We start from the raw sequence: 24,361 nt of genomic DNA, 5'->3' as shown, positions 1-24,361 counted from the left end.
TTGACGGAAAGCGAAGCGCAAGTATACTAATAATGTATAATAATGTATTTAACATATTTTTATATCATTATTCTACTTGTCCTTATTTCATTAAAAATATCTTATGCATTATTTTGTTAAGTGTTCATTATTTTTAGGGTATGCTAGAACGTCAAACGTTCAGAATATCTATTAAAAAGGTCAGAGATGTAAGAAAAATAATTTTAGAGATAATGATACTACTAGCAGGTTCAATTTTTCATAGAAGATAGAAAAGTTCAAGTTCTCTTCTGAATTTTGCCAAAGAACACAATTCAATTCTAATTTCACCAGAGAAAATAAAAAGCTTACTCTTCACTTTTAAGTTCACCAAGACATAAAAAATTTAAAGTTCACTTCTAAATTTTTCCGTAGAAGATAGGAAAAGTTATACTATGATAGTGATTATTTTCCATGAAGATAAAAATTTCACTTTAATTCTAAATTTTCTTAAATTCAATTCTGACCTGTCTCAAAGAGATGAAAAGATTTTAAGTTCTATTCCAAATATTTCCCCCGCAAGAATAAAAGTTCAACTTCGATTCCGAATTTTCCCAATGAAAATGAAATAAGTTATTGATCAAGTCTATTTCCCCAAAATTATATAAAATTTTTCACTTCAATTCAGATTTTTCTCAAAGAGATGAAAAAATTTAAATATTATTACACATTTTTATTAGAAGATATAAAAGATCAAGATCTAATCTGAATTTTAACAAAGAACATATTTCAATTCTAATTTCTACAGAGGAAAAAAAAAGCTTCCACTTCAGTTTTAAGTTTATTAAGACATTAAAAAATTTAAAGTTAAGTTCTAAATTTTTACTTAGAAGATAGGAAGAGTTATACTGTGATTGTGATTATTTTCTATGAAGATAAAAAGTTGCACTTTAATTCTAAATTTTCTTAAATTCAGTTACGACCTTTCTCAAAGAGATAAAAAAATTTTAAGTACTGTTCAATATGTTTTCTAGGAAGAAGAAAAGTTCAACTTCGATTATGAATTTTCTCATTGAAAATGAAATAAGTTATTGATCAATTCTATTTTCCCAAAATAATATAAAAATTTTCCACTTCACTTCAGATTTTTCTCAAAGAGATGAAAAATTTACAATACTATTCCTTATTTTTCATAGAAGATAGAAAAGTTCAAGTTCTCTTCTGAATTTTACCATCAAACACAATTCAATTCTAATTTCTCCAGAGAAAATAAAAAGCTTCCACTTCAGTTTTAAGTTCATCAAGACATAAAAAATTTAAAGTTCTGTTCTAAATTTTTCTGTAGAAGATAGGAAAAGTTATACTATAATAGGGATTATTTTCCGTGAGGATAAAAAGTTTCACTTTAATTCTAAATTTTCTTAAATTCAGTTCCGACTTTTCACATAGAGATGAAAAAAATTTAAATTTCTGATCCAAATTTTTCATAGAATATTGGAAAAGTTATACTTTGATCGTGAAAAGTTCATGTTCTTTACTGAACTTTATCAAAGAACAGATTTCAAGTCTAAGTTCTCCAGAGAAAATGAGAATCCTCCACTTCAGTTCTTTATTTCACAAAGACATAAAGAAATTTAAAGTTCAATTCTAAATTTTTCGGTGGAAGATAGAAAAGTAATACCATACTTGTGAATATTTTCACGGAAGATAAAAAGTTCTAGGTCAATTTAAAATTTTCGCAACGAAGTCAAGGAAAGTTCAAGTTCTCTTCTGAATTTTCTCAATGAAAAATAAATTAGTCATTGATCATTTCTATTTTTTCCAAATAACATAAAAATTTTCCCCTTTAGTTCAAATCTGTCTCGAAGAGATGAAAAATTTAAAATACTGTTCAAAATTTTCTCAACGAAGAAAAGAAAAGTTCAAGTTCTCTTCGGAATTTTAGAAAAGAACAGAATTCATTTCTAATTTCTACAGAGAAAATAAAAATCTTCCACTTCAGTTCTTTATTTCACAAAGACATAGAGAAATTTAAAGTTCAATTCTAAATTTTTCTATGGAAGATAGAAAAATTAACACCAAACTTGTAAAAATTTTACTGGGAGATAAAAAGTTTTAGTTCAATTTAAAATTTTCTCAATGAAGTGAAGAAAAGTTCAAGTTATCTCCTGAACTTTACCAAAGAACACACTTCAATTCTAATTTCTCTTGAGAAAAAAAACACTTTCCACTTCAGTTTTTTATTTCAAAAAGACATAAAGAAAGTTAAAGTTCAATTCTATTTTTTCGGCGGAAGATAGAAAAAGCAATGTCATACCTGTTAATATTTTCCCTGTATATAAAATTTTCTATTTCAATTCAATATTTTCTCAAAGAAGTATAGGGAAGTTCATGTTCCCTTCTAAACTTTACTAATGACCACACTCTGATTCTAATTTCTACAGAGACAAAAAAAATATTCCTCTTCACTTCATTATTTCAGAAAGACATAAAGAAATTTAAAGTTCAATTCTAAATTTTTCTTTTTGAGATAGAAAAATTAATACCATACTTGTGATTATTTTCACGGAAGATAAAAAGTTCTAGTTCAATTTTAAATTTTCTCAATGAAGTAAAGAAAAGTTTATGTTCTTTACTGAATTTTAAAAAAGAACAAATTTCAATTCTAATTTCTACAGAAAAAACAAAATTCTTCCACTTCAGTTCTTTATTTCACAAAGACATAAAGAAATTTAAAGTTCAATTCAAATTTTTTCGGTGGAAGTTAGAAAAAGTAATACCAAGCTTGTGAGTATTTTCGCGGAAGATAAAAAGTTCTAGTTCAATTTTAAATCTTCTCAACAAAGTGAAGAAAAATTAAAGTTCTCTTCTGAATTTCACCAAAGAGCACACTTCATTTCTAATTTCTCCTGATAAAATAAAATCTTCCACTTCATTTCTTTATTTCACAAAGACATACATCAATTTAAAGTTCAATTCCAATTTTTACGGTGGAAGATAGAAAAGTAATACCATACTTGTGACTATTTTCACGGTAGATAAAAAGTTCTAGTTCAATTTAAAATTTTCTCAACGAAGTGAAGAAAAGTTCAAGTTCTCTTTTGAAGTTAACCAAAGAGCACACTTCAATTCTAAATTCTTGTGAGAAAAAAAAAATCTTTCCACTTCAGTTCATTATTTCACAAAGACATAAAAGAATTTACAGTACAATTTTAATTTTTCGGTGGAAGATGGAAAGATTTAAATTATACTTGTGAATATTTTCACGGAAGATAAAATGTTCTATTTCAATATAAAATTATGTCAACGAAGTCAAGGAAAGTTCAAGTTCTCTTCTGAAATTTTCTAAAGAACAGACTTCAATTCTAATTTCTTCCAGAGAAAACAAAAATCTTCCACTTCAGTTCTTTATTTCGCAAAGACATAATGAAATTTAAAGTTCAATTCTAAATATTTCAGTGTGAGATAGAAAATTTAATACCATAGTTGTGAATATTTTTCCGGAATATAAATAGTTATATTTCAATTTAAAATTTTCTCAAGGAAGTAAAGAAAAGTTCAAGTTCTCTTTTGAATTTTACCAAAGAGCACACTTCAATTCTAATTTCTCCAGAGAAAACAAAAATCTTCCACTTCAGTTCTTTATTTCACAAAGACATAAAGAAATTTAAAGTTCATTTCTAATTTTTCGGTGGAAGATAGAAAAAGTAATATCATACTTGTGAATATTTTCATGGAAGATAAAAAGTTCTAGTTCAATTTAAAATTTTGTCAACGAAGTCAAGGAAAGTTCAAGTTCTCTTCTGAACTTTACCAAGGAACACAATTTAATTCTAATTTAATAAGAGAAAACAAAAATCTTCCACTTCAGTTCTTTATTTCAAAAAGACATAAAGAAATTTAAAGTTCAATTCTAAATTTTTTGGTGGGAGATAGAAAAATTAATACCATACTTGTGATTATTTTCATGGAAGATAAAAAGTTCTAATTCAATTTAAAATTTTCTCAATGAAGTGAAGAAGAATTCAAGTTCTCTTCTGAATTTTACCAAAAAACACAATTCAATTCTAATTTTACCAGAGAAAATAAAAATCTTCCTACTTCAGTTCTTAATTTCACAAAAAACATAAAGAAATTTAAAGTTCAATTCTAAATTTTTCGATGGGAGATAGAAAAAGTAATACCATACTTGTGAATAGTTTCACGTAAGATAAAAATTTCTAGTCAAATTTAAAATTTTCTCAACGAAGTCAAGAATAGTTCATGTTCTCTTCTGAATTTTACCAAAGAACACACTTCAATTCTAATTTCTCCAGAGAATAAAAAACTTTCACTTCAGTTTTAAGTTCCCCAAAGATATAAAAGAAATTTAAAGTTCTATTCTCAATTTTTAGAAGGAAGATAGGAAAAGTAATACTATGACTGTGATTATTTTCCATGAAGGTCAAAAGTATCACTTTATTTTTAATTTTTTTAACTTCAATTCTGCTTTTTATGAAAGATATGAAAATTTAAATCTCTGTTCAAGATTTGTCATCGAAGATCGAAAAAGATATAAAGTTATTGTTACTCTTAGACATGAAGAGAAGATGCATCAAGTTATCTCTGAGCTTTATAGAAGTAATGCAAAATGTTCAACTTCTCTTAAGAATTTTCTTAAAGAAGTGAAAAGAGTTAGCTCTATTATAAATTTTTCTGTTATGATCTGACAAGTTATAATTTGTTCGTGACTCTTAGATTTCGATTCTGAATTTTACCAAAGAACACAATTCTATTCTAAATCCACCAATAAAAAATTTAAAGTTCAATTCTAATTTTTTCGGTGGAAGATAGAAAGAGTATGGTTAGGTTAGGTTAGACTAGATTATGTTAGGTTAGGTTAAGTTATGTTAGGTTAGCCCACGTACGCTTCACTTAGGTTAGCTTAGGTTAGGTGAGAGACATGCAAAAAGTTAGGTGTATGATTAGGTTAGGTTAGGTTAGATTAAGTTAGGTTAGGTTAAGTTAGGTTAGGTTAAGTTAGGTTAGGCTAGGTTAGCCTACGAACAGAAAGTTCAGGTAAAATTTAGAATTAAAGTGAAATTTTTTATCTTCATGGAAAATAATCACTATCATAGTATAACTTTTCCTATCTTCTACGGAAAAATTTAGAAGTGAACTTTAAATTTTTTATGTCTTTGTGAACTTAAAAGTGAAGAGTAAGCTTTTTATTTTCTCTGGTGAAATTAGAATTGAATTGTGTTCTTTGGTAAAATTCAGATGAGAACTTGAACTTTTCTATCATCTATGAAAAATTGAACCTGCTAGTAGTATCATTATCTCTAAAATTATTTTTCTTACATCTCTGACCTTTTTAATAGATATTCTGAACGTTTGACATTCTAGCATACCCTAAAAATAATGAAAACTTAACAAAATAATGCATAAGATATTTTTAATGAAATAAGGACATGTAGAATAATGATATAAAAATATTTTAAATACATTATTATACATTATTAGTACACTTGCGCTTCACTTTCCATCAATTCATCTTTATATTCATTGATGATATTGTCTCCTAATGTCCTTTTTATTCTGCCTGCGATTTCACTGTCTATTGTCACATTATTTTTACATAGATAGCAGTTTTGGCACATTGACATGATAGGATTTATGATGTTGATGCAGCTGGATGCATATCTTCTTTTCCCTTGTGCTTTCATTCGAATTCTAACACTTTATGAATTGCGATAAGTTCTGTCAATGGCTAACATGTTACCAGAACCATTATCTAGAAGTTGTCCCCCTTCATTAACTATTATTCTTAAGTTTGAATTCTCTTTGACTACGAATTTATCTGGTAATAGTACTCTCGCATATCCACCACTTGCATGATGGAAATTCTTGGGTACACCAAAAGGAATTTAACTCCTCACTGTCATGACAACGTATGCATACATTGCCAATAAGATCTCCACTTGCATTCGTTTCATAGTTCAGGTATTTCTCCTTGTCAGCGTTCAACACGACAATGATTTTTTCATGTGCACATACTTTCATCGAATAATTCATCTTCACTTTTTACAGATATGAATTGAGTGTTGATCCTTCCATTGCGTAAAAATTACTGATTTAATGCATGCAATAAACTCGCTAGTGTCGATAACCTACCATAGAGTACCAGTGGAAAAGACGCGTCGTGTCCATGAACAAGCACAGAGTATGATTGTTAGAGCCGTACACATATTTCATGTCATTTTAAGATACGTAAAAAGTTAAAAAAAAACCATGTTAAAAAATTCAAGAAAGTATTTATGAATTAGGGAGGGGGCTCTTTGAGCTTGAAAATAGGTTTAGGAATGACATTATTAGTGGAACTGGTTCAGAAATTATATAATAAAGCCATAAAAAAGTATTAAAAAAAATGGCGCGGGGCCTGTTGGAGGGGCCTGGGGAGGGGGTGTGGGGGACCGGGGGGGGCGGGTGTCCTTCGGTGATTTACATTTTTAATGTTTAGTTTCCTTTTTTTTTGCGGCGCATCCCTTCGGCGCATCCTGCGGTGCTTTCCAGCGGGGCCTCCCTGCGGCGCAACCCCTGCGGCGCTTTCCAGACCCGCGGCGCATCCCTGCGGCGCATCCTGCGGCGCTTTCTTGACCCGTGGCGCATCCCTGCGGCACTTTCATGTGGTGCCTCCCCGCGGCGCATCCCCTGCGGCACTTTCCAGACCCGCGGCGCATCACTGCGGCGCATCCTGCGGCGCTTTCCTGGCCCACGGCGCATCCTGGCGGTGTTTCTTGGGTCCGGGGGACCGGGGGGGGCCGTGGGAGGGCATTTGGGGCACTGGGAGGGTCTTTGGGGCACATAGAGGGCCTTTGGGGGTCCGGGGGGGCCGGTGGGGACCGGGGGAGAGCCTTTGGGACCCCGTTGGTCCTTTGGGAGCTCGATGGGCCTTTGAGGGGTCCGGGGATGGTCTTTGGGGTTCTGGGTGGGCCTTTGGGGGCGCCGGTGGCCCTTTGGGAGCTTGGGGGGCCTTTGAGGACCGGGGGCTTCCTTCGGGGTTGGGGTAGGAGGATTGGAACCCTTTGGGGTTGGGGTAGAGGACCTCGCAACACTGTTCAAATAGAACTTGTTTACTATAACGACCACAGAGTTTCACCATTAAATTCTCTTCTAAAATCTCTTCAAAAATCATCTTTTAAAATGTCTCTATCTGTTTCGCCGAAATAATTCCACAGCCTGTCTAAAACGGTTTCGCCCAAATAATCCCTAAACGTAAATTCAGCGTGTTCCTTTTGTTTGGCATCCCTGCGCTGGCACATTTCAAATTAATAAGAAACCTTTTCGCGCGCTAAAACAATTCATCGCTAAGATGTTTCTTGGAGAATTGTTTCCATGGCCTTTGGTTATTAATATCTTTTGGAGTTCGACCAGTAGAACTGTTCCCGAGGCACAGACATTAATGATTTGGATCGATTCCTGGAGAAATGTTTCTAGGCGAAAATTTTTAAAGTCTGACAGATGATGTCGTTGATTGATTGATCTGTCAAGAAAGGGGAAATTAATTTGTTGTTTCTGAGGGGAATTATAGAGTCACGATAGGTGAATTGAGGTCGACCGCACAGGTGCTACTCGTGACAGGACCACGTGGTTTATGGTTTTCCAAGTGAGAAAGTTCCTATTTTTACATTCTCACTGACAAAAACCATAAAACAGACATGATTGCTGTTGACATCCATGAAAAACATCAAATAAATCGAACAACACACATAACCGTCCATGAAAACAACTATAAATGTGAGAAAATTCCTGGTTTTTTCAAGTGAGAAAATTCCTGTTTTTTCATTCTCAGTGAGAAAACCATAAACCACGTGGTTCTCGTGCTCATATATGGTGTTAAAAAAAGTTATAGGTGGCAGCAGGGGTGGGCAATGGGGCTGGTACCCTCATTTCTACTTATGTTTCTTGCGCCAGTAATTGTTAAGAATGACGACTCATTACAAGTCAAAATTTGTCATCAATCATAAAAGTTTCTAATCATAAAAATGTAAAAAAAATGCATATAAAAAACTTTTGTTTTGTTTTTGAAAGTTTTTTTTGTAAAACCGCACGAAAAAAATACCCCCTTCCCCGAACATAAATCCTGGATACGGCCTTGATTCAGAGCCTGAAATTTTTAATTTCTTGAACTTAAATAGTAAGGAAGAAGTTCAATTTTTCTATCGCAGCTAATTACTTTCTTTGTTTTATTTCTCTTTTTAAATTTAAAAGGCCAGAATGAAATTGATGACACACTGATAAATCATGTACGATATTTATAACTTAATGAGTAATAAGGTTCAACACAATGTTAAAAACCCTAAACACATTCTAAGACCACACTGGCGTTGGAGTTTTTGTTCTGGCGTTGTGAGGTAAACTTCGAAAGGTTCGATTTTCGTTTGGTTTCTTTTTCTTTTCTTTTCTTTTTTTTTTGTTTAGTACTGAGGACGACTCGGCGGAGGTCCTTGTCGAAATATTTGCTTATTTCTTCTTCTTCATGGTTCAGCACTGGCTGACAAAATCCTCGTTTTTTTACCTTTTTTCATTTTATATTTCATTTTGTTATTTTCTTTCCTCTCTTAGTTTCATTTAATGTTAAACACAGCATGAATTTAGTACTGCCAAATTTCGGCGAAGCTCAAAACAAAGGGCATGAAATTAATAAGAAAAAGTTAATTGATGAGCTACATTTTTCCGTTAAGACGTCACTTGTATTTCCGCACATTACCGTATCCGTAAAATTTTTTGTGCATTAGAAATTCAAAATACAACTGTCCTACATTTACTGCTTGCACGCCTATAACGGTACTAACAGTCGCGTCATCTTTTTTGGCATAAAATGCGCAGGAAAAAACAAAATTGACTATGACTCTGAAATTTACTTTCAAAATACGTTTTCCACTTTTGTTTACCTCTTTTTGTCTTTATTAATCTTAAAAATTATATTGCAAAACGACGTAAAAGAAAAAGAAAGAAAAACAAGTTTGGCATGTCTAGTTCATGATTAATTATTGCTGCCCTTTTGAGCTGGTAGGCCCCAGAAAAGATTCTTCGGCAAGCATAAGCAAACATGTCGGTCCTTTCAAAAGCAAATTTGATTACGTTACTTTTACATTTCTTTTAGATTTTGCCAAATCGCTGAATTTACCCTTAAGTTTATACAGTCACTGGGTATTCTTTATAAATAAGGCTTATACCTGCGAAAAAAGGGGAGAAGGGCCGGGAAATATCCCTCCAATAAAATTTCCTTAAAAAGAATTGATTTTTTGTGATGAAAACCCTCACTCTCCAGGATTAAATCTGATTAATTGACTTAAGCCCATTTCTCCACTAGATTGTTGGCGGTAAAACTAAAGTCGGTGCTTCGGTACCCTGGGTCGGACCTCCTTGTATCTAACTTGGGACAGTTGATTGCTAATTTCGGTGCCCATGAAATTTGAAATTGTCTTAAATAAGGGATTCTGGTTGCTAGTTTCGGTACTCAGGAAAAGCAGTAATATAACTTATATTACATGATAGTACATGCAACGGGTACCGATGATAGCATTTCTTCCAAAACCCTTTTGCTAGGAAAACATTAGTCAATGTATATGGATGAAAGGAAACAGGGAACAAATATCGTTGTTGTACTGCCTCCTCCACATCCCTAAGGTAGAAAATGTAAAGTCATAAGAGAAAGGGTGTATCCAAAAAAAATTTCGAGGGGGAGGGGGTACACAAAAAAAATAAAAATTGCACCAAAAATTTGTTTAAATGCTTTTTTGTTACATTTTTACGAGTCGGACTGAAATTTTGGGGTGGTGGGGTTCAAACTCGGACCCCACCTGGATACGGCCTTGCATAAGAATCAAACATGTTTTGTCTGCTATAAAATATCTATCAGTTTATTATCTAGCAGTGTAGCAGTTTATCTCTAGCAGTTTATCTCTAACCGAGATAAACTGCGGGAAAGAATATATGAGAACCCCTACCCCCTCTGAATAGTCATGCCGATTGGGAGGGGGGCTCACAATCAACTCCCCCTAAATTTTGAAAAGAAAACTTTTCTTTTATCGTCAGTTAAGATAATCGGAAAAATTGATCACCTTCGCATACTAGATTTTGAAAAAGTAACTTTCTCCATATTCACTAAAAGAAAGAAGTAAATCCATGCGCCGACTATATGTCTGTACATTGGTCCCTAAAAATTGCAACTACCATAAACTTGGGGTGGTGTCCAGGACCCCCCTCGACACGGCCTTGCATAAGAATAAAACATGTTTTGTTTGCTACAAAACATCTATTGTTTCTTTGACCGAGATAAACTGAGGGAAAGAATATATCTTCCCCGCGATTGGGAGGGGGGCTCACAATCAACTCCCCCTATATTTTGAAAAGAAAACTTTCCTTTTATCGTCAGTTAAGATACTCGGAAAAAATCGATCACCTTCGCATACAAGATTTTGAAAAATAACTTTCTCTATCTTCATTAAAAAAAGAAATTAATCCATGCGCCGACTATACATCTGTGCATTGGTGCCGCCGCTTGTGACTAAATTAAAAATTGTCAAGACTGATATCCAGCTTTTTTTTATTCCCTTCGGCACCGGAACTAGAAGGCTGCTTACCCATCTTTAGATATCTTTAGGCCCCGAAACTAACAAACTACTGCCCCGATTGTAGATCCCAAAGAGCGGCGACCCGGGTACGGACAACACGATTTCTATTAAGAACCGATGATAGGTGCATTCAAATTAAAATGAGTCGTCTTTCGAAATTTTCTCCCCTATTTTACAGACTGGGTAAAATTGGCCTTTGAACGATTAGTCTTAAGGAAACAATCAAAACCAAACTTGTACTCGAGCAAAAAATCATAAACTACCATTAACAAAAGAAAAAGCAAAAAAAAGGCACGATTTTAACTTCAGAAAAATTGTTCGTGCATAACAAACAATATTCATGATTTAAAAAAAACAACTTAGTAACTAGCTTTTTAAGTTTCTTTAACTCCCAATATTTAGCGTCCGTTATTTTTTTCAAGCCTTAGGGTTGGTGAGCGGCTCCCCCATTTCATCAAAAGTAAAAAACAAAAAAATGAGAAGTTATTGAGAAAAAAGCCTTTTTTCAAACCAGGGGAAACCAATGTTTTTTTTTATTTTGGTTTTTGTGAAATTATTTCATGTTGCCAGGCCGCTAAGAGCTTTGAACCTGTTACGCCATTAGCCAAACCATTCCAACCCCGGGTTTATTTCTAGAGTTGTTATAGTTGAGTTTCCTTTTGAAAGAATCAGTCAGAAGGTTTTCAGGGATAAACTTCCTTGGGAGACCACTCAAAGCGGAAGTTTAGCGTCTAACAGTGGCTACAATTCAGTAAGGAGTAGGGGTCAGGTGTCTCCCATATTTTTTGCTACTTCATCCCCCCAAAATTTTGAAAAACACATTTTCACTAAAGAGATCAAAATGAAAAATTCCTCACCGCTTAGATGTAAAACAGTCAATTCCCCCCCTAGAGTTTGTGAATTGTTGCCACTGGTGTCAGGCCAACATGTTCCTCAAGCACACCGTCCAGAGGGTCTCTTCTTGTAGGTAATCAGAGTGGTCTGTGCCGTTTTGCCTTGGCAAACAGTGGTACTAGTTGAGACATACCTGCGAAAAGACGGATTGACACCACATAAAATCTTTGACATAGAGGTTGTAGTTGGATCTGATTGCTGCCACAGATTGCTCTTGAGTCCTCGTTTTGGACTCTCAGGAATGGTGCCAGCAAGTTGCAAGCATGGTGCCAGCAGTTTCTCATGAATGGTGCCAGCAGGTTTTAGGAGCCTTTGCAAAGAGTGGGCACTCATATTCGACGAAAGGACTAATGCAAAGCTGGTGGAGAGGGATGGTCGATCCAGATGATAATAGGCACTTAGAACGAAGAATTATGCTTAGCTTTCTCATGCAATAGAACTGGATCTGGTTTAGGTATACGCCCCATGAGAGGTCTGATGAGACATGATTGCTCTCCAGGTATCTGGGTCATTCATCCAAAATATCGGCTTAAGCTGTTTTTTTCTGAATGAGCTTGTCTGAATCTCACCCTACAGATGTGGATTATGGTGCTAAGTTTCAGCTTAAGCTGTTTGACCTCTTAACTTTTTTTTCCTGAATGAAGTTATTTAATTCCCACCTTACAGATGTGGATTATTGTAATAAATCTCAGATTAACCTGTTTGACCTCTTAACCCTTTTCTATGAATGAGCTTGTCGCAATCCCACCTTACATATGTGGATTATGGTGCTAAATTTCAGCTTAAGCTGTTTGACCTCTTAACCCTTCTGTTTGACCTTTTATCAATGAACTTGTCTGAATCCCACCTTACAGATGTAAATTATAGTGCTAAACTGCAGCTTAAGCTGTTTGACCTCTTAGCCTTTTTTTTCTCCATAATCTTGTCTGAATACCAGCCTACATGTGTTGGATGATAGTGCTAAATTTCAGCTTAAGCTGTTTGACCTCTTTACTCTTTTTTCTGAATGAACTTGTGTGAATCCTACCTTACAGATGTGGATTATGGTCCTATACTGCAGCTAAAGCTGTTTGACTTCTTAGCCCTTTTTTTCTGAATAAGCTTGTCTGAATACCAACTTACATATGTGGATGTAAGTTGGATTATGGATTATGGTGCTAAATTTTATTGCTCCTAAATAAAGTTAATTTTTTTATGCACTTGACTAACCGTATGGTTTGAGGGGTCATATCTCTTCCAAATGCCTAGATTTTGATTTCACTTAATTTTTTGGGGTTTTTCTAGATTTCTAGATTTCTAGGCTTATTTCTAGATTTTAGGCTCATTCGTAGATTTTTAGGCTCATTTCAGGTTCAGGTATGACGCTGTTCTAATCCATAAAATTGATTTCATAATTAATTAAAATGCAGAATCGACCAGTCTAAATTTATTCCAATATAACATAAACTAATACAAAGCAATATACTTGCCACAGGGGAGTAAGCCTCAATCATTTGTCCAAATATTGAATTAAGCTGACAAGAATCTGCATACAAGTACAGGCAGATCGTGAGGAATAAAGAGGAAGCCTGCAGAGTCGTCAACTGGGGGCGAGGAGCTATTAAAAGATGTTCCTAGTGGGACTGAAATATGAAAAACAATTTTTTTTTAGGCTAGCAGATTTTATTTTAGGGAGGCAGACAAATCACACGAGCAATCTATCACATAATTCTAGCCCCCTCTTCCCACTCAACCATATTTTCCATATATGATGACTAAAATTTACTATTTTTCCGAAATAATCATAAAACTTATGACAGTCTTTTCTGTTGGCATTTAAAGCGAAATTTGTTGCTAGTTCAAGCTTGTGTGATCTAAATAAGCTTGTCTGAATACCAACTTACAGGTGTGGATTATGGTGCTAAATTTCAGCTTCAGCTGTTTGACCTCTTAACCATTTATTTCTGTATGAACTTGTCTGAATCCCACCTTACAGATCTGGATTATGGTGCTATACTGCAGCTTAAGCTGTTTGACCTCTTATCCCTTTTTCCTTGTTGTATGCTACTTTTGGCACCATTGTTTATTAACTTTCTTCCACAGCGAAAGGACGCTGAAAGGAAAATGACATATTTTCCCTTTCAGCTATTTAGATTTTTAGACTGTCACGAGAACAATGTAAAAACCATAAGAACATATGGAACGTAAAAAGCAAAAACGGGTAGGAAAAGACACTTAATATTCAGTTGCAAGTTTCTGTTATATAGCCTGTACTTTGCTTCTTAAGTTATTTTGCAAAAATCAATGACATGAAATGTCATGTTTCTGGCTTAAACAATGTAGCTGCAAAATTTACTGAATAAATAGATGTAATTTTTTTGTATATTGACTAGCGAAATGACCAAGTTTTGCTTTCAGCTTTCGATGTTTTTTCTTAATTTTCATGAGAACAATACAGGATTGTAAAAACACGTGGAACTTAAAAACTAAATTAAAATATAATAGATTAAATTCACTAAATTTACTTTTTAATTACTAAGCAAGTTTTAATAAATTTACTATGTTTGCGAAATTTACTAATCTAGAAAATAAAATAAAAAAATAAATATATAAAATAAAAATAAAATAAAAAACAAAAAAAGTGTCAGGAAGGGAGCCTGATACCGAGTTAGAAGCTTATGTAATAAACAGGACCGTGCCCAGGATTTTTTCTGGAGGAGGGGTTACAAAAGGAGGTACTTATATGTCATAGCGCCTATGTCAAGTTCTTCATCCATTGACACATTGTAGAACTGGTTTCTTCGTTAGTTTCTTTCAGCTTAGCGTGACACAAACACGTGAAGAACTTAACATAGGCGCTATACCATATAAGTACCCAAAAGGATTGTTCTTCGGGGGAGGGGGGTACAAACAAAAATTAAAACACGCATCAAAATTTGTTTATATTCATTTTGTTACGTTTTTACGAGTCGGACAAATATTTCGGGGAACCCCCTTGAGTACGACCTTGATAATACGCTTATAGCCTCTTTTTCTTCGTCGTGAAATAAAATTGTTAGCTTGACAATTTTACGGATTTGTGAGCTACCAAAATTTATTATCGAACAGCTCTGACAAATGGAATCATTGTTGTAGAAAATTGATGGAAAATTTAAAGCTAAACATTCAGAAACGGCACAGAAGAGTGCTATTATCTATGCTATAAACAAAGAATCCATAATATAGATAATCTATAATCTATATAATAATATCTATATATAATATCATATAATATATTATCTATACATATAATATAATATATTATATATAATACAATATATTATATATAATACAATATATTATACATAATACAATATATACATAATACAATATATAATATATATGTATATATATATATATATATATATATATATATATATATATATATATATATATATATATATATATATATATATATATATATATATATATATATAATATAATATATATATAATATGATATAAATATAATATATATTATATATAATATATTATAATATAATATATATACTATAATATATATTATAATATATACATGTAATATATTATAATAATAATATCATATATAATAATCTATAAATAAAGAATCCATAACTGCTAATATTCCTTAGAGAATTCAAAATATTTCTTACGGGTAGAAAATTTTTATGTTGGTTTTCTGCATGTGTCATTAGAGAGACGCTAGCATTGTAGGCTATGAGGAACGTCTCGTTCCAAACTTGTATTTTTTTTCTGCCTAAAATATACATTTCTGCGAATTGTCAACGGTAACAACATTGTCAGCTAATGCTTTTTTTTCCGCAAGATAGCAGAATATTGTTAGTTAGCAACTAGTTAGCAGTTAGTTAGCAACTGGACGGCGGAAAAAGGCTTTATACATGATCATTTACATGCTTGGAGATCTTCTGTCAACAGGTTGATGATGAATGGCATATATTTCTAGTCAAATAACTTTCTAAAACAGATTTACCATTTAGAAACATTTTCTAAATGCGAGGAGGGGTCTTCGGGTTATGCCCCCAAAATTTTGAGATTTCATAGTTCTCTCCATCAGTTCTTATATTTTTTTATATTTTTTTTTGTTGATTAAATTTTTTTATTGTTGGTTCAATCCCTCCCCCCTAATTTCCGTCAATTTACACCACTGGTCCTTTCAAGTATTTTTTATATTTCCTCAAAATCAATGTTTTAAATCTTAAAAGTTTTCTCTTGTCTATTTGGTATTGATTCAACATACAAACTGGATTTAGCAAATTCGTCATATTTTGGCAAAGTAAGATGCATGAAATAACCTTGATAAACTTGAAATCTTGGAACTTCCGGGTATGTTCCATCGAAACACTGAATCCCAATTAAACAAATAGTAAATCCATAAAAAATATAATATCAATATAATCTCTGAAATCAAAAAGAAGAAAAATAAATCACATTATGAGTTATTTTGAAAATGTATCCCTCTATGCAACATTCGTTAAGAAAAAATATTCTTTTTTGGTGCAGACTTTTTTGTGATGTCTTGCAAATTGGAGAGGATGATGAGTCTTTACCCATCTTTACACATCATGAGGACATGAGTTTTTACTTTATGATTTCTTTACTGATCCTTTTACTTACTTTTGACTTATCGCTCTTGCTTAGCAGGGTCACCAGCGTAGAGGGAACTGGTTGACAGCGCTGTCAGTCTTCTCCAAGCAGCTCTGTCCAGGGCTAAGGATGAGGCCTCATTTGAGTCGATGTTGCGGTTGAGGAGGATCCTTTTACGAAGTATTCCAAATCTCTGTGTTTCTTGGTGGTAGGACTGTTGGCTTCTTCTGCTGATACAGTGGGATAAAACAAGGGGTATACGAAATATTCCTACACTAGAGCCATGTGAACATTAGTTAAAAAAACTACTGTAAAACGAATACGTGAAATAAAAAAAAATACCCCCAAAAAATTAGTCAGCCACACTTATCATTTCAAACTCCTCTTCCCTTATCCTGCCGATCCTCAACTCTTCAACAAACTTCCTGTGGCGAATTGACACAACTCGATATAAATACTACGTTGGCCATTGCTCTACAAAATTTCCTCAATCCAGTCCTAGTCACTAGTTCCTATTATAAGAATTATATCCTCAATTCCTTTAAGTACTAACAATTACAGATAGAACACTTTAAATCATCATGATTCCCACACATTGGGAAACAATGTTTTTTCTTGTCCATAGTATACCTCATATAAAAAATTATATATTTTATTTGTCTGTTTGTTAATTACTGAGCTTTATTATTAGAAATATTCAGACAATAATGATTTTTTTCGGCAAAACTGACTTTAATTTATTTTCTAGTTTTGATGATTGCATTGATCGTTGTTGGTTCGCTGCTTCTTCTCCTCGTTGCTTGTGGAATTCTTATCTGTTGCCTAAGAACAAGGAGAGCAAAGGGAGCTATTTCAAGTGGACCATCATTCTTGCGCTACAAAGGGCCCGGGTTGCCCAGTGGAACCCTTGATCGAACAGCCATCATCAGAGGAGATGCAAGCAGTGAAAGCAGTGGAGGTGGTCTTGACAATCATGGGGTAAGTAGACTATCCTACTTTTTTTCTCTCTCTTTCAATGACAAACATGGATAAAAGTGAATAAGACACTAAAGGATTGAAATAAAGCTATTGAAATTATGGTTGTTTCATAGGAAAGTCTCTATGAATTTTCTACTTATTTTTCTGATTCTTTTAGAGGGTATTTTCGTCATATAATAATAATAATAATAATAATTTTATTTCAACCCTTCATGCAAATACATGTAAATGCTCGAAGGAGTTATAAAAACGAAAGAAAAAAATAACGAAAAAATCACACAACGCTACAAAACAAAATTAAACTGCGATAACTATGGAAAAGAGAAAACAAACGAAATCAAAATCACGATTTTAATGCCCAAGACTAGCCAATGGAAAGTCGTGGATTGCTTCTATTTCGACTTTTGAAACGGGTATACAACTCATCCATTTTCTTACTTATCTCAAAAACATAGTACCTCTGCGAAACATAAGGGTTTCTGAACCATATGGGAATTCCCAATAAATATTTGCAATACAAAAAAAAATTTGAACGAATTTGGTTACGTTCGGTTTTACTAAAGCAATCAAGGAGGCACACTTGTGCCTCTATAAAGAGGCGACCCACCACAATGTTAAGCGATTTCAGGTCCTAGAGGTCGCAGAGAGACGGCGGTAATCGCATTTTGTAGCCCAAGCTCAAACTAAGAAACTTGCAAAATTTCATCCTCCTCCGACTTTATCTTCATGGGGTAAACTGGGCCGGAAGTTTCGACCCTCCCACCACAGCCCCCCTTTAACGTTGTCCGATTGGGCTGAAATTTATAGGTTAAGCTTTCCAAGGGCCCGGGCGCGTAAACTCAAAATTTCAGCTGAATCTGATAACTCCGTCCCTGTTTTCAAAAAACCAAATATAGCCACTTAAAATTCATCATCATTTCTTTTTTTTTCTTAGCCACGCCTACAGGCCACAGTTGGCACCGGATCCGGTTGAATGAGGACTCATTCGAAGCAGAATTCGACCTGTTAGGGCCTTTTGATATTTTCAGACCGAAAAAATTATCCCCCGAATTTACATTTACGAAAAACCTTAGTTTTTTTCAAATAATACACATAAACAGGTTAGACATGCTTTGTTATGAAAATATCTGCGCGTCAATTTTCATAACAAAGCATGTCTAACCTGTTGATGTGTATTATTTGAAAAAAAACTACGTTTTCTAAAGAGTTAGAGAGGCTGAGTTACAAGGTCAACCCTTAAAACGTACAGGGATTAGGAGGCACAGTTGGGGGGGCTGTTAAAGAGGCTGAGTCACAAGTTCGAACCTCAAAACGTACAGGGATTAGGAGGCACCCTGTACGACGTGATTTGAGTATTCAGGAATTAAAAGCCTTAACACAAGAATGTTCAAGAGCGGAAGGTTTGGGGGGCGGCAGCCCCCCAACTTTAACTCCTGACACGATCAGCTAACAGTTAGTCAAGCAATAATAAGTAATAAACTGTACAAAAACGTGCAGAAATTATTTGAAAAAAACTACGTTTTCTAAAGAGTTAAAGAGGCTGAGTTACAAGGTCGAACCTTAAAACGTACAGGGATTAGGAGGCACAGTTGGGGCTGCCGCCCCCAAATCCCCGTTTTCGCAGCCTTTAAATAAAAAAAAAAAAAATTTAAACTGAAAGTAAGGAGCGACATTAAATCTTAAAACGAACAGAAATTATTCCGTATATGAAAGAGGCTGTGCCCTCCTCAACGCCTCGCTCTTTACGCTAAAGTTTGACTTTCTCACAACTCTTTTTTTAAACAATAAAAACTTTAGCGTAAAGAGCGAGGCGTTGAGGAGGGCACAGCCTCTTTCATATACGGAATAATTTCTGTTCGTTTTAAGATTTAATGTCGCTCCTTACTTTCAGTTTAAATTTTTTTTTTTTTTATTTAAAGGCTGCGAAAACGGGGATTTGGGGGCGGCAGCCCCCCAACTGTGCCTCCTAATCCCTGTACGTTTTAAGGTTCGACCTTGTAACTCAGCCTCTTTAACTCTTTAGAAAACGTAGTTTTTTTCAAATAATTCCATAAAGGGGTTAAAAAAAAGACATGTGGTGCGAACATGGCCTTACAGAGACGACCGAGCGTAATTTTATCAAATTGACCTTTAGTTCGTGCTAGCACACCGTAAGTTTTCCGCAGTTTTTCTTTAAGTGCTGCAATAACTAGATTTTTAGTATCTCTGATAGAATTCCCATACCGGAGTCCGAGATATTCAAACTTATCCTTTTGGAGAACTATCTTCCCACAAACATCAACAGCAAGATTTATAAATGTTTCATTGTTCGAAACGAAAAATTCAGTCTTAGACGGTTATATTGCGAGCACAATATATCCGTGCAGACGACATTGTAAATGCAGTTTTCTGTAGAGATTCTAAATTACCAATTATAAGTATTAAATTATCTGCACAAGACATATGATTATCATCAACTTTATCATCCATAAAAAAATCTTCTATCGTTTTTGTTGCAGAACGTATTGCATTGCTAAATATAAAAGGGCTGATTACTGAGCCTTGTTTAACACTCCTACGTATATCTATAGGTCCAGAAAGCTGTCAGGCAGACCGAATTCTTACTTGAGATTTTCGATACCATTGCCACAGACAATTACAAACAAAGGGATCAACTCCTTCCCTTAGTAGTGACAAGACTGCTTGCGAATGTAAGACAGAATCAAACGCCTTAGATATGTTTATTGCGCAGACGAATAACGGAGTTTTTCGTTTCTTAAACTTTCCAGCAATTTAAATAAAAGCTGCATGTGAATTCTGAACACCAAGACAGGACCGGAAACCAAACTGATTGTCACCCACATCCGCACGTGCTGCCACTATAGGGCACAGTATCTTCTCCAGTAACTTTCTTACTGGAGAAGTTACGTTTCTTCCGTAACTTCTCCGTAACTCTTCCGTCATATTTGTTTACGTTTCTTCCTTATGAGCTAATGAAACTGTGGAGCTCAACTCTTTCGTTTAAATCATGCATATAATTTAGACCTTTTTCCCGATTTTAAATAAAACTGGCTTATCAACCAACTCTTCATCAAGCTTTTGATCTAGGACCACAGGATGAGGAATAATTCTAGAAAGTTTTTGAAAGACACAATATGCGAGCATGGTCGAAAAGTCCGATTTTCAGCAAATATTTTAGAGCCAAAAAAATTAGTGTTCTAAAATGGAAAATTCTGAGGCTAGTGACAATGTAATTTTTTCTTTTTCTTAAGCTTTCTAAGCTTTCTTTCTAAGCTTTCTTTTTCTTCTAGAGGAGAAGCTTTTATAAAATAATCTCTTTTCCCAAACTACACAATTCTGCGAAATTGTTCCTATCGTAATAAGTTTTTAAATATGTATTTATGACTCATTAAAGAAAGTTGAATAATCATCTTTGATAGCTAATGATTAAAGTTTTTTTTTAGCATTCAGGCGACAAGGCTTTGCGGTCGACTCCACCTAATTCGACAACGTCGCCTGTAGCGGGCTTGCAGGCATACAGGCCCTATGGGGAAGGTGTTGGCATGCTTATCCCAAGGGCTAAGCATCAGCATGTCACGTCATACCCTACTCAGCCAAATTTGGCCTTAACTCAAGAAGAGTTAGCTGCTCGAGAACATCAGTTGATTGAGTACCTTGAGAAGGGAAGAGTAAGTTGCTAAACTCTTCTTTTTCTTATCAATAAACAGTTAATAGTAGAATATTCCCGTCGATTTAAATAACTAAAACTTTAGGCTCCGTATGGATTATACCCCTACAGTAAAAATACAATATTGCTAAAGCTTCTTTCGTATATCTAAATCCATAAACTGATTTTTTCTGATGAAGGTAGTGATTGAGAAAGTTGTGCCTTAGAACGACTTTCCTCACGAACTTCTGCAGGAAGAAAGGTCGGACTGGGTTACTCCCCCCCCCTGTTAATATTAATACTATTAACAACTCAGTGTAGCATCATGTTGCCTGAGGCCACCACAGGCAAGCATGCTTCTTCTCCATCCCAATCTATCCAAAGCCTCCCAATTTACACCCTCCCAAGAAAATTTGTTGTATTTGGAGAAATATAATACTTTCTGGTAAAAGGGACGTTTCCTAACATTTGATTTCCCACCCCCAATTTGGAAAGTTTTATAGGCTTGTCACCTCCACCTCAAAAGCTAGATTGTAAATCGGGGTTAAAGACCGAGTTGAAAATTTTAAAATTCTGGAAGTTGGAGTTATTAAAAGTAATTTATTAGCTTCACAGACTCTGTTTTATTTTGTCAATAGGAAACTTCACTATTGAAGATAAGTAACACAACTTTGATAACCAAGTTAAAGTGCGAACATCTATATAGAGATGGAAGCTTTTGAAGACCCTGTGAGGATACGATCTTTTGATAATAAATTGAGATTCTCTTATTTAAGCTTGGGGCCATACAAATTCAAGAAACAAAATAAATAGAATCGTCATAATTACAAACCGGAAAGTAACTATAATGTATCACGTTCTGAACAGCGGTACAGCCATTCGGGATTCTATTTTTAAAGTCTACCGGCCAGACTCTGGCCGGACTGGAGTTTGGTTCAGCCGACTCTAGACTAGAGTTTGGTATACCGGCCAAACTCTGGAGACGTGGATTGGCACATGGAATAGCTGAATCCAATAGCACCAGAATGCAGTAGCACCAGTATGCAAATTCTGAAGTTTTAGGTACGCAACTCCTGCTCTGTTTCCGAGTTATATGCTCATTTACTTTAAATATTTTGCCAAAGCTGTGTTTTATCTCCACGACGAAATAAGTCACATCGAGGGAATGCACAATGGAATATTTGATGCAAGTTTGGAAGCAGGGGTATGTGCATACATATGAGGAGCAGTTTGAAGCGTAATCGAAATTTTATTCTGATTTCATTAAATAGCGATAAAATTTCACTGTAGTTAAGGGTGTGGCTAGGAATATTTGCCAAATGGAAAATATGCTACAGGGGGGGCAATTTAATGTATACTTTCTGGTAATATGTTTCATACGTCTTTGAATTTTTTAGAGGCCTATGAATGTTTTATGGGATACTGCCAGAACTTACCCTCCAGTTGTGCCCATGAATGTAGACGAATATTTAGATTTACGTAAAATATGATTCAGGACTTGAGTTGAGCATCGAAAATATAGGAGTCAAGGATTGGTCTTTCAATATTGTAAGAGACGAACCCGAATTTTTCGTGGAGACCAAAGAGCATGGGGAGCTTGTGAGTTGAATTGGCGAGAACTGGTGAGTTGAAATGGTGATAACTGGTGGAACTGGTAAACTGGCGCTGGTATCGAAAAAAGTCATTACCACCATTTAGTGTTTCAAGTCTTGGGGAGAATTGTAATTTCATTATTTTTAATAAATGAGATTGTAGACTTGTTGAATATTAGAGAAATCAGTAATACTATTTCAGTTAATATCAGAGGAAATGAACGAATTTAGATAAATTTAGATGATGGGACGCACTTAACGAAAACTACACAATATAGCTTTTCGATTTCTCAGATGAAGGGCCGTTTTTTTGCCTTCCGAAAAAATTGCTTAACCTCACATGTCTTATGTCATGGATGCGCGCGTAATTACCTCTTTGACCAAAATTTGTCTTTTTGGGCACTATATAATATAGATTGGTCCTAGCTAAGTAGATTCGTGCGCTGGATTTAGGATCCTTTGTCCGAGAGGATGGGGTTCAAATCCTAGTGTATTCAATTATTGGGTCTGGGACGGGGGTCAGTGGTGCGACTCTGCAAGCTCAGCCAGAGTCGACCCAACTTTAAATGGGTACCCGGAGAAACCTGGGGAAGATAAGCATGAAGGGTGTATAAAAGAACAGGGTGGTTGGCCCCAGCCCCCCACTGTACCTTCTGGCTGCAGTTTCAACAAACGGATATCAACGCCACCGGTAAGGACAGTGAAGTCCGATGCTGGATTATTTACCTTTACCTTTTTAAAACGTGGGAGAGTTTTAAGAACCCTACATTTTACCATAAGTATCAGCTTAAACTCAGCTAGTCAACTTAACCTGTCATATGTTACAAAGCTAGTCTAGGCCTACTTTGTGAAGAAAAGATTGTGAGTTAGTATAATTCTTGAAAATAAAAGGATTTATTGCTTACAGAAAATTTTTAAGTTGATCCCGTAAATATATATAATTTTTTTTTTAATCTTTCCCGTGTTAGTCGGTAATTTTTATCTTCTCGGTTTTATTTGACATGTATTAACACTTTCTACTTTATTTAAGTTTTTGGCTTGGGAAAAAAGTTTTATGCAATTTTATTTTCAGAAAAAAAAAATTGTCAATGGGTCCCAAAACAGGCAAGGTTTGACCGGACCTAAATTTTGGCAGGTTATGTAGACTGGATAACTTTAAGCTGGTAGGCCTATTGGGGACAGAATTCTCTTTCATTAAGCCTCCTTTACTTTTTTAAGCACTTGATAAGTATGCAGAGTTTAGAGTAAAATAACATTACCAAATACTAGATGGCGTTGGTGATTTTTTTTTTCATACTAGCCTCAGTTTCAAATCTCAGCAGTTCTCCACGTTCTTTGTTCCAAATATTACCAGCTCCCTATACTCTTTATTCGTGACTTTATAACAAATAATCCATTCGAATGTTTTTCTAGGTCACTTTATTTTTAGTCTGCAGCTATGCAAGCCATTACGCACATGCTGTGCCTTTAACGAGTCTTTAATTTTTTGCAAACTATTTACTCTTAACCATAAAACCTGGAGCTTAAAAAATCTTTAGATGTAGTACTTTAAAGCCCGCTCAATTATATAATTTGTTGTGGAAACTAATTACATACTTGTGTGGGAACAACAAAACTGAAGTAGAAGAAAATTGAAACAACAAATTCACATCAACGTGTAAATTTTCAACGCTCATTCCTTAAGTAAAAAGACATAATTTTCTCTAAATGCCAAATTTCTTATATCAAGGTAATCTGCTTTTTTTGGGATTTTTCGAGTTCGTCATTGAACAAATAGTAATCAAGAAAGTACCAAAAAATTTCCAAAAATAATATAACTAAAAATTTCAAAGCTTTAAAGGAGTATTAAATAGAGGTTTTATGAATGAGCCATTTGATGAGAAAAATGGTTAAATTTCCTATATTGAGCTATATTTACTTAGATTTCTTTTAGTTTTTGAAAAAAATTACAAGTTGGTTATAGCGAATATACATATTAAGTTAGAAAGATAAAAAGTCACATTAGTATTAAACAATTATTCCGTTATAATTATTCTTTTATATACTGGGCGTTTACAATAATCAATGAGTGAC

General features: G+C 34.4%; 1 protein-coding gene across 1 annotated transcript in view; it reads left to right on the top strand.

Annotated features, from left to right (window-relative positions):
* The window catches only part of LOC148948953 (uncharacterized), a 118,898-nt gene that overhangs the window by 78,091 nt on the left and 16,446 nt on the right, over nucleotides 1-24,361 (top strand). Inside the window, exons 14-15 of the mRNA XM_089095067.1 lie at nucleotides 16,821-17,050; nucleotides 20,494-20,718. Coding sequence (XP_088951193.1) covers nucleotides 16,821-17,050; nucleotides 20,494-20,718 — 455 coding nt within the window. The remainder of the gene's footprint in view (nucleotides 1-16,820; nucleotides 17,051-20,493; nucleotides 20,719-24,361) is intronic.

Source organism: Artemia sp. Qi Xiang Cuo, chromosome 9, assembly GCF_049724085.1.
Source record: "Artemia sp. Qi Xiang Cuo chromosome 9, ASM4972408v1, whole genome shotgun sequence".
Taxonomy (NCBI): Eukaryota; Metazoa; Arthropoda; class Branchiopoda; order Anostraca; family Artemiidae; genus Artemia; species Artemia sp. Qi Xiang Cuo.
This window is presented reverse-complemented; position numbering and strand designations above follow the sequence as displayed.